The sequence below is a fragment of the Prorops nasuta genome, unplaced genomic scaffold (assembly GCF_024137725.1).
Source record: "Prorops nasuta isolate Cenicafe-Biocafe unplaced genomic scaffold, Cenicafe_Pnas_1.2 PNAS00024, whole genome shotgun sequence".
NCBI classification, from domain to species: domain Eukaryota; kingdom Metazoa; phylum Arthropoda; class Insecta; order Hymenoptera; family Bethylidae; genus Prorops; species Prorops nasuta.
The window spans coordinates 335,860-347,557 of record NW_027116821.1 but is presented as its reverse complement, the minus strand read 5'-3'; the positions used below and the strand labels follow the sequence as shown (position 1 = coordinate 347,557).

The window sequence follows — 11,698 nt, the reverse complement described above, 5'->3', positions numbered from 1 at the left end:
ATATTTTCTAAGTTGCAAATTTTTCTCAACCAATCATATTTCTCCCGTCCTTTCACGAAAATCCAATCTTCATCGTACGACGTTACATACTTTCTTATTACATCTTTATGCTTGTAATAAGGTGAATGACCGTCGGTCCAATTGAATCCATGTCGATTAAAATAAAGCCAACTTTAAAAAAAAAAAAAAATTATATACAAAACATTACATTTTAAAAAAAAAAAAATACTTACTCATTCTGTTCTCTCTCGAGATCGCTCAACCAAGCTTCTTGAAATGGTGGTGAAAATACATTGTGATACACTTCATTATCACGCAACACCGCAAATTCTTTAACTATAAAACTCTTGTCGGTCAATACAAAACCTTGAAAATCAACGAATGTCGGTGTCATTATCGTCGTCGTCGTCAGTCGCTCGATGCAATACTGAACGATCTTTTTTTTTTGTCGCATTTAAGAAAATATTAAAATTTAATGTTTTTTTTTTAGGAGGGGATATTTTCTAAGAATTTTTTCCCATTGTTAGTTTCTTCGGAAAAAAAATATCTTCCAGAGATTAAGAAAGAATGGACTCCTTATCGAATGTAACTTTATATTTTTAAAAAATCTTTCTCTCTCTACGGAGATATTTCTTCGGAGATGCTTCATTTCAGTTTTTATCTTCGTCGAGAATAGCGCAACAATGCATAGAATAACTCACATAATGGATATAGAAGGTTTCTTAGTTTATAAAAAAGAACTTAAATATAAAGATATAGCTATAATTGATTTAAAAAGTAACCAAATTTCTTACGCATCTTTTCGTTTGCGTGACAGTATGAAAAACCTTAGTGAAAAAGACAAAAAAACTGTGTGGTTTTTGCTAAATATGGTGCATGGTATAAAATACAGTGATACGGGATTCGAGAAATACGAGCAGGAGGATGTGGAAGATTTTATTAGAGGTTGCCTAACGTGCGAGAATCCCGTAGTAGCCTACAAGGGAGGGAACATTGAAAAAAATCTATTGAATAGGATGAATGTGGATAATATTAATTTAGAAGTGTATGGTTTCCCTAAGTTTAAGGATTTAATTGAATTATATGATTTTGAAAAAACACCGTGCAATTTACACGTTCGAGAGAAGAACTTGAACAATGAACGTATCCACTGTCCGTACGAGGAGGTATCAGTTTTTGCCAAATGGATAAAAGCAAAAATGTGATTCTTTAAAAATCATAGAGAAATAAAGAGGGGAAAACAAGTCCTCGCAGCCTCATTCAATGTTACAACATCGTCGGTGACAGTAAGAAAAAATGAGCTGCGAAAAGTGTAAATTAATCATGATTCAAGAGGATATTGTTCCTCTTTCACCCACTCCTCCCAGAGAATTGACAGAGGAATACGTGAATCGAATTAACGATTTCTTCAATCGTTACTTCGAAGAGTATGAACGGAAACTGCATCATTATTTGCATAAAAACTGTAAGTATTTATTTTATAATATTTTTACATTTCCATAATTATTATTTGTTTGTAAAATTTTTTTCTTCAAAAAATAAAGTGAAGAAAGACGAAGAGACTGAGGAAAAAGATATTGAGTCAAAGGAGACGAAGAAGGAAGAAGATAAAGAGGAGAAAAAAATAGAGGAGAAGGAGGAGGAGGAGGAGGAGGAGGAGAAAATAGAGGAGGAAGAATGTAAGTATTTACTTTATTTTTGTACCTTCTCATAATTATTACCTATTTGTATTTTTAAATTAAAGTGAAGAAAGACGAAGAGAAACAGACCGGGGAAGATATTGAGCCAAAGGAGATGAAGAAGGAAGAAGAAGAAGAGAAAAAAATAGAGGAGGGGGAGGAGGAGGAGGAAAAAGATAATGCGTCAAAGCAGACTAAGAAGGAAGATGAATCACCACATTTCTTTTTCTTTTATTATTAAATTTTTATAGAATAGTTTAAAAATTATTGTAGAAATATTATTGTAAATATTCCCCTTCCTATTTCATCAGGGGTAAACGGAAAGAAATCTAATACGTTTTGATTAAGAGATGTAACTCAATCTAGAGTAGAGATAGATAAGGATTATTCGTACTGGAGAGCAATGTCGACTTCAGTAGTGTTTCTGACAGTAGACAAAATGAATTCGAACCAAAAAAAAATCAGTTTACCAGACAAAAAAATGACATTGTTGGATTATCAACAAACAGGAAAGCCTGTAGCTATAGTAAAGCCAACACCGCGGTTAGTAGTAGGACGAAATACATGGAGGCTTCTGCAGCAGCAGCATCAACCACTTCGAAGACCTGCACCGCTTCAGCCTAATGCTGCTGCTGCTGCTGCTGCTGGTGCTGGTGATTCTGATAATGTCAATAATCAACCTATACCACGTCTTTAGCCACCAATCGGTAAGAAAAGTTTTAACTCTTCTAACATTAAGTACTTCATGAAATTAAAATTTAAGACTAATAATAATAATAAATCATTTTCAATTTTTTAATCGCAGATTCTGCTGCTGCTGCTGCTGCTCCAGTTTAAGACCAATATTATCATTACTATTATTGTTATTGTGTGTATATAATATTATTATTAAAAATATATATTAATTTTATTTAAAAACTACAACGATTGTTCAACTAGCAAACCCCTGCTCCTCAACTTTGAATTCACGTGAAAAATGATAAAACGATATCATCCAAAGTATGGACGAGGTAGTAGAAGAGGAGGATAATAACCTGTTAATAGCTATTGTGAAGTGGAGAAATCTAATACGTATTGATAGAGAAAATAATAATAATTATACATTTCGTATTGAGCTTACATCTCTACCATTCTCAGTCTACCGAGTTTGCTTGACGTGATAGTTTCTACAAAAAAAAAATGGGTGTAATTAAATTGTACAGATTATCTACTGAACAAAATATTGAAAACATTCTAAATATGGATGAATTAGTGGAGGAAGAAGAAGAAGAAGTAGATTTGGAAGGAGATTGGGGTGAAATAGAAGACGTGAATAACAACGCGTTGACCGCGATTGTGAGAATGTTGAGGAAGAAGCTTCAGCGGCAACAATCCACATCAAATATCCAGTCTGATGGGGATAATGACGATGATGATGATGATGATGATGATGATGATGAGGTTCATCTATCAGATTTTAGTAGTGAAATGGAGTGGGAGGGTATTGATATGGAGCAAGAAATTTCTCCAGAAAATATATTACGGTTCGATGAGGATAATGACGTTCTCCAGCTACTGGAAACCATCAACAATCGGTAAGAATCAATGAAAAAAAAAAAAAAAAAAAAAAAAAATTTTATCAAGTGCTTGGATAAGTAGTATAATAAATATTTTTTCTCGTAGATGATACCGCTCCTACTGCTACTCTCACTACCACTTCATTTTTATAATATTTTATTATTAAATTCAATTATAACTTTTTTTTTTATGTGTGTTATTAAAAATATATTTATAAATTTTAATTAAAAAAACAAAAAAAAAATATCGTTCATTTCACAACCTCAAAATTCTATTTCTCCTTCTCCTTCTCTTTGACTGCGTTCCGCTTCTCGGATAGGAGGCTAATACGTTTTGATAAAGAGTAGACTAATATGTATGTATTGATAAAGAAGAAAGAAAGGTATCAGATTAACTACAAAATACGTGTCTAATCAGTAAGTTCATATTTCATTGGAAGATCGTTTTGCATCTGAGCGACTAGTGACGAAAAATCTTGAGATCATTTTAACGCTAGCAACGACAGTGACAATGTTCTGTGATACACCTAAAAAACGAGACATTTTTGAGAATAATCCTGATTTTGATGCCTTGATTGAAGACCTTGTGGGGATAATAAGTGAAATAGAGGAACAAATAGAGGAAGAGGACGAAGATTTGTTGAGGAATCCGGAGGATAATCCTGAATTTAGCGCCTTGGTTAAAGAACTTGTGGAAATAATGGGTAAAATGGAGGAAGAAGTGCAAGAGGACGAAGATTTGTTGGGTGACGATCCTGATTTGATAGTACTAGTTGAAAAACTAGTGGAGCTCAGAAATCGAATACAAGAAGGGCTACAGCAAGCGGAGCAAGAGCAGGTGGAATAAGAGGAAGAAGAAGAAGAAGAAGAGCATGAGGAGGAGGAGGAGGAGGAGGAGGAGGAGGAGGAGGAAAACGAAGGAGAAGCAGCGAAAGCCTAAAAATCTTTTTGTGATTTTTGTAAGTATATTTGCTTTGTTAAAATAGTTATTACAATATCAAAAAAAAAAAAAAAAATAACAAAATGTTTTTCAAATATGTCCCAGGTGAAAAATATGGCCACACAAACGGAGTCCATTGCTACAAGAACTGAGGCTACGCAAATGGAGCCTCAGATAGATCTCACACCACATTACTGGTGTACAAATTGTACAAAATATGGTCACCTACGCATCAATTGTTCACTACCAGAGTGGTGTAGCATTTGTCATAAATATATACATCATGCAATTGAATGTAAAAAAAATTTCTAAAAAAAGCATTGTAAATAAAACCTTTTTAATACTTCAATAAATTATAATTAAAAAAAAAAAAAAAAAGATTCCCTTTTTTCTAACTTACGAAAAAAAAAAAAAAAAAAAATATGGGGGAGCGATCACTGGATCGCTCTCTACGAGTATTCTCTCTCTCTCTCTCTCTCTCTTTCTCCAAAGCGTCTACACTATTCGCCTTAAAAGAAGTCGGTCGCGCGGGCACCCAGGAGCGTAAAGACTCGGTTGGGCACCCCCCAACTCTCATCCCAGGAGCGTCAAGATTCGCTTGGGCACCGCTCTTTAAGGAATTTAAGTTAAAAGGGGGAGGCCACATTTGTACCCCCCACCAAAGGAGTCAGAGGGGGGATACACGCGACAACTATCGGTAGTTAGCGATACCGACAATCATCGATGGAATCTCTCTCTCTCTCTCTCTCTTTCTCTCTTTCTCTGCGTCCACTGCTTAACGTAAGAGTGGGCCCACGTGTGTACCCTACGAGTTTAACGTCGGGGGAGGAGGATGCGCATGCGCACAACCGCTCGAGGAGAGGGGGCAATTCCCCTACTTCCCTTGCCCCCGCGGGATCCCGACCCCCTCGTCACCCGGTCATAGAATCCCCTTAGCTACTCTACTGAGGGGTAGATTCACCCTAGGGGTTGGGGTGGCTCGGAGCCACCATAGCTCTGGGAGAAGGGGGCTGAGGGGTAAGGGGACTTCCCCTTCCCTAAATCCACCTCTCCTACTTCGCTTCCTCCCGTGGCTGGGGATTTTACTAGGGAATACCCTAGGAAAAATTGTCCAGTCCGGGAGTTTCTAAGTCCGCGCTCCCTCCTGGGGAATTTTGAGTCTTGGGGTTCTGGGGAATCTTCTGCGAAAAGAAATTCCCCAGAATTTAACGGCAGCAAATTCCCTAGGCCTTCGCCATTGTAAATATCGCGGTTTTTCTTGTACATAAAATTACTTTGTAAACGTTTGTATATTTTTTATTTATTTCAATAAAGAACACTTTTACCTATTACCTCTGCCTTGAATTTTATTCTAGAATAAGACCTTCCTTTCTGACCACAGGTTCAGAGCCAACTTGGGGCACTGTTTCGCACAAATTTTTGGTCCTTCGAGCCGGATTTCCGGTAAAAAACGTTCGAAGTGCATCAGTGTTTTTAAGTTGGAGATTCTGACTGGGTTAAGATTGTGGTTTGTTCTGGAATAGAGATTCAAGATGACTACGCCTAGCTCAGGGGAATTACTAGAAGCGATCAATTACGTGCCCATGATTCGGGATGAATTCGTTCGGTTGGTCGTTAACATTAAGAAACGTGGAGTACGCAACTTCACCCTCCCTTTCTTGGAAGATAGGCTTGCGGCCGTCGAGAAGTGGCTTAAGGTGTTGCATAAAACTCACGTTAAGATCACTACTCATACTAAACCGGCTGAATTAGCTAAAATGGATTACGTAACCGAAAGCTGGTATGAAGCGGCCCTTGATGCCCATAGTGACGCGGAAGAATTCATCCTAGGACATTTAGATGAACTTCGCTCCAATCAGGTGATGCCAGCATCAGGTCCCACGGCGCCTTCAGGCGAAATAAACCACATTAGGCTTCCAATTATCGATTTGCCGAAGTTTTCCGGGGATTATTTAGAATGGAACAACTTTTATGAAACATTCAGTTCCATTGTTCATGAAAAGGCATATGTCTCCGAGCGAGACAAGTTCCACTATCTAAAATCTTGCTTGCAAGGTGAAGCGGCTACGGTTATTAAATCTTTAGCGATCACCTCCGAGAACTATGAGATAGCATGGGACACTCTAGTAGCTAGGTATACTGACAGACGAATGATCACGGATACGTTCTTAGACCAGATCTCGCAAGTACCCACGCTTCGGGGTGACAATTTTAAAGTTCTCAAGGAAGTTAGGGACTCTGTCACGGTTGCTCTCAACGCCCTCAAAACTATGGGTTACGGCGTCGATCATTGGGATCCCATCATTGTTCATTCACTGAAGAACAAACTGGATGACACCCTCCGCTTGGCATGGGAGATGTCTCTGGGAAGCAGCAAGGATTATCCCACCTTTCTTCAATTTTCGGAGTTTCTAACGCGTCACATTAACTCTTTGCAATCATTAGGCAACAAACCTAAGACTTCCAAAAAGGAATCGGGGAAATCCTTGAAGTCACACGCTGCGAGTGTGAATAGTACCGGCTGTGCTCACTGTGGTAGTAACCATCTCTTGTATCAGTGCAAGGACTACCTTGCATTGACCCCTCAGGCTCGATCAAAGTTTGCATTTTCACAGAACCTCTGCATCAACTGCCTGAGGCCAGGGCATAGTTGCTCCAATTGTTCTTCTTCGTCACGATGCAGGAAATGTAGTAAAATGCATCATACGTTGTTGCATTTTGACAAATCTGGCACCGGGGGGAGCAAGTCACGGGGGACTACCCCTGCGACAAACTCCGCTTCCGAGCCTGAACCCTCTAGCTCGCATTCTACAACGCATCTTAGCGTTACCGATACACGATCAGTCCTATTGGCCACGTTCTCTGCCAGGATTGATGCTCATGACGGTTCTCGTGTTATAGTCCGCGGTTTAGTTGACCCGGGCTCAGAAACTTCCTTTATCTCAGAAAAGTTAGCTCAGCAGTTACGAGTACCGCGACAACGTATCAACGCTACCATCCATGGAGTGAATTCGGCTCAAACCGTTCGAGCGGAGGCACAGATTTCCCTTCATTCTCTCAAACGACCCGGTGCTTCATTGGATGTAACCGCAATAATTTTATCAAAGATTACTCCATATCTACCTCCGTCTTATTCTCCGTCATCTATTCCAGCACTAAACGGAATTGAGCTCGCAGATACTTTCGCTTCTACCAAGGTTCCAATTGATGTGCTCCTTGGTGCAGATTATCTTGCTGAGGTGGTAGAAGGTCCGTACATTCGTTGTCCTGATCATTCAGTACTTGCTCAGCAGACGATTTTCGGGTGGATCGTAGCCGGAGTCTTATCCAAGGCTGGTCGCTCTCATAGTTACACGGTTCATCATTGCTTTGACTTCGAAAACACTCTTCGCGACTTCTGGGAACTGGAAGAAGTTCCTGAGGTCAAACCCATGTCCACAGAGGACTCCCTCTGTGAACAACATTTTGTGGATACGGTATCACGCACCCCTTCGGGTCGTTTTGTCGTTGCTTTACCTTTTCGATCCGACATCGAGAAGCACAGCTTAGGTTCTTCCTCTCGGGTAGCAGAGAAAACCTTAACACGAATACTTCGGCGATTGGATACTTCTCCAGAACAGGCTGAAAGTTATTCTCAATTCTTACAGGAGTATCTTATGTTGGGACATATGTCTCCTGTTCCTAGGAACTCTGACTTTCGCGTCTTCCTGCCTCATCATGCAGTATTCAAGACCGAAAATCAGAAGACCAAGATTCGCGTTGTATTCAACGCATCATCTAAAACTTCTACTGGCGTCTCGCTTAACGATACGTTATTCATTGGACCCAAGCTCCAACAGGACATCACGCGGATCCTAATGAATTGGCGTTCCTTTCGATATGTAGGCGTCACTGACATTGTTAAAATGTTCAGACAGATTCTTGTGCGTTTTGAGGACCGCAAGTATCAGAACATTTTATGGAAGTCTGATTCCGGTGAGCTTCAGGCCTTCGAACTCAACACGGTGACCTACGGTACTGGACCGGCACCTTTCCTATCCTCGCGAGTTTTGCGCGAATTAGCCTACACGGACGGAGCTAACTTCCCTCTCGCGCAGGATGTGTTGTTAAATTCTACTTATGTAGACGATATACTTTTTGGGGCCCATGACTTACAGCAACTTAGTTCGGTTAGGGAACAACTCATCGCTCTACTGGCAAAAGGGGGCTTCTCCTTAAGCAAATGGGCATTCAATCAACCGGGGTCTTCCCCGCTTGAACCTACCGAGCTGCATTCTTTCTTTGAGGATCCTGCTGGATCAAGTAAAGTCTTGGGCATATATTGGGATCACGGGGATGATAGCTTCCGCTTCCGTGTTTCTCCTTCACACATTGGTGTACTAACCAAACGCATCCTCTTATCAGAGAATGCTAAGATCTTCGATCCATTGGGATGGATTTCTCCAATAATCATCACTCTAAAGCAGTTAATGCAATCCACCTGGTTGCTTAAACTCTCTTGGGATGAAGAAATTCCTGAGCCTATTAAGTCAAAATGGCTCAAGTGCTATGAGCATCTCCGAGACTTACAGACGTTACGGATTCCACGGTGGACCGGACAATCACTTACTACTGGAAAACGCGAATTAATTGGATTTTATGACGCCTCAGAACTTGCGTACGGCGCAGTCGTTTATGAACGCCTCACTGATGAGGACGCTAAACTCTCGGTACATTTAGTAATGTCCAAAACAAAGGTCGCTCCGATCAAGACCACTTCAATCCCTCGTCTGGAGTTGGTCGCAGCTGCCCTTCTAGTCAAGTTATTGGTTCACGTCAAGGGAAGCTTGGTCGGGAGTTGTGATGCGATTCGTTGCTATTCGGATTCGCAAGTCGCTTTAGCCTGGATAGCAAAGCAACCTGTGCATTGGAAGACGTTTGTGGCTAATCGCGTTTCATATATCCAAACACATTTATCGGAAGCCAGCTGGCATCATGTACCCACTAAGTTGAATCTTGCAGACTTGTGCTCAAGAGGAACCAGTGCTCAACAGTTATCAGAGGACTCACTTTGGTGGCATGGGCCTGCTTTTCTCCGTGAGCACACCGCAAATCCCGTTCAGGTCTTTGAAACCGCGGAAGAAAGTCGGAAGGTAGCGTTAACCGCTCAATTCGACACAATTGAGTGTTGGTTTTTTGATAAGTTTTCGTCTTGGTCTAAACTGGTCCGAGTTATGGCCTATGTTCTTCGATTTGTCCAGCGGACCAGAAAAAACGGCCAATGGGAGGACTCCCTCCTGTCTGCAACGGAAATTCGCAGTTCGATTGAAGCCTTGGTAAAGGTTGTTCAACGAACGCACTTCGCGAGCGAAATCTCAGCCTTGAGTCATGGGTTACGTATACCGTCGCGGTCAAAGCTTCTTTCCTTACATCCGGTCATTGATTCACAAGGAATCCTAAGAATAGGGGGGCGGCTTCGGAACGCCGAAATTTCTGAACAAATGAAACACCCCATTATTCTTCCGGATTGCCACCTAACGGCCATTCTCATTAGGCAAACGCACCTAGATACACTTCACGGGGGGCTCCAACTAACTTTGTCCACGTTGCGACAAAGGTTTTGGGTCGTGAATGCGCGAAATCTAGTAAAATCATGTGTTCATAAATGCATGACGTGTGTTCGCGAACGCGCTAAACTCGGCAGCCAACTTATGGGTTCACTTCCTGCCGCTCGGGTTTCTCGCAGTTTCACTTTCGAACACACCGGAGTAGACTATGCCGGGTCCTTTTCGGTGAAATTACATCACGGTCGTAATGCAAAAGCCATAAAATGCTACGTGGCCGTGTTCGTATGTCTATCTACCCGTGCTGTTCACTTAGAACTCGTCTCCAGACTGGACACCGAGGCCTTCCTCGCCGCGCTAACTCGATTTATCTCTCGTCGTGGAAAACCCGTCGTCATGTATTCGGACAACGGCCTTAATTTTCAAGGAGCGGACGCTGAACTAAAACGCGCCTACCGATGCTCCTTAGAAGCTGCACGCGCTCGGAACACCGATTCCATCAGTAAAATCGAGTGGAAATTCATTCCGGTCGCTACTCCCCACTGGGGCGGTCTTTGGGAAAGTGCCGTGAAAAGCATGAAGCACCACCTGAAGCGCTCCCTCGGAGTTTTCGTGCCTAATTTCGAGGAAATGGCCACACTATTGACCAAGATTGAGGCCTGTTTAAATTCACGACCTATATCGCGGTTACATGATGATCCAGAGTCGTTGGACGTACTCACTCCGGGGCATTTTTTGTCAGGACGGGCGTTAAATTCCCCACCTGAATTATCCACCTTGGATTTACGAGAATCATCATTAAACCGTTGGCAAACCGTAAATCGAATCACCGAGACCTTTTGGAAGAAGTGGTCTTCCGAATACTTACACACTTTGCAACATAGACCGAAATGGCAGAACTCTAACTCGGAATTCGGTGAAGGAGATTTGGTGCTTGTCAAAGTACCTAACAATCCTCCCCGTATGTGGACCTTGGGGCGGATTCTCAAACTAGTTCCTGGGGTGGACGGAGTAGCTCGCGTAGCTGTCCTTAAAACCGCGAGAAAAGAGATTCAACGGAGTCTCTCGCAACTCTGTAAACTCCCCTCTTAGCCCTCACTTTGGGTCTTATCAGGGGCTATCTTCACCCTGCTTTCCGGCATCCTGGGACTCTTCAGGTTGTCATCTCTCCTTCTCAAGCTTCCTGGGACTCTTCAGGTTGCTTAACTTTCTTTTCCTGGTTTCCTGGGACTCTTCAGGTTACCACCTCCTCTCTCGGGCGTCCTGGGACTCTTCAGGTCGTCCTGTTTCCTGTTCCAAACCTTCAGGAACACTTTATGATCTCCGCCATGTCTTTTCTTCCTTGTTTTGACGCCATCGCGTCAACGGGGGGAGTTTGTTCGAGATTGGGAGGAGCAGAAAATGTTGCGAAGTAGATTCCACATTTCTCTGTTATATCTCCCATCTCTATTGCGCTCACAATAGACGGCTAGACCGACAGCGTCTAGCCGCTCTATCTGTCTCTCTCTCCGCGGCGCGCTTGCGCGTCTTCTGGCCCTGGCGCGTCGCGGCCGCGAAGCGACACTACTTGCGCGCTTGGCCACTAGGTGGCCAGCGCCCGCGGCAGCTCTCTCGCTGGCAAGATTAGTGTCGCGTAATTATATAGATGGGTCCTTGATAAGGACCCATCGCACCTCAGCCTTGCTCGACCGCTGCTTTGACAGCAGCAACAGCAGCATCCTTTGACGCCTCCACGGCTTGTGTTTTGATGCCTCAACGGCATCTTGAAGAGCGCCTCCACCGGCGAACTCATTTGGGAGCATACGTTGGTAAGTATCACCCACCACCCACTGCCAACCAAGAGGGGACTACCCCTCTGCGGCATTTCCTCCCTCCTAAGGGAAATTTCTCCGGGGACTGCCCGGGAGAAGTCCACCCTCTCCTTCCCCTCCACACTGCCTCCGAGGACTACCTCGGACCCAGTGTTCCGACCCTCAAATC

General features: G+C 42.6%; 1 protein-coding gene across 1 annotated transcript; it reads left to right on the top strand.

Annotated features, from left to right (window-relative positions):
• The first annotated feature begins 2,918 nt into the window (after positions 1–2,918).
• On the top strand, positions 2,919–10,924 carry LOC136781961 (uncharacterized). Its single transcript, XM_066741017.1, has 7 exons — positions 2,919–3,014; positions 3,190–3,253; positions 6,348–7,628; positions 7,743–7,986; positions 9,709–10,432; positions 10,553–10,778; positions 10,833–10,924. Exons 1-7 carry the CDS (start codon positions 2,919–2,921, stop codon positions 10,922–10,924), a joined length of 2,727 nt encoding a protein of 908 aa, XP_066597114.1.
• The last annotated feature ends 774 nt before the right edge of the window (positions 10,925–11,698 follow it).

Coding starts and splice junctions, on each gene's coding strand:
- LOC136781961 (XM_066741017.1), top strand. CDS start 2,919: ATGGATGAATTAGTGGAGGAAGAAGAAGAAGAAGTAGATTTGGAAGGA. Junction 7,629..7,742: donor GTCCACAGAGGACTCCCTCT/GTGAACAACATT, acceptor CCTCTCGGGTAG/CAGAGAAAACCTTAACACGA. Junction 10,779..10,832: donor GAGAAAAGAGATTCAACGGA/GTCTCTCGCAAC, acceptor GGGTCTTATCAG/GGGCTATCTTCACCCTGCTT.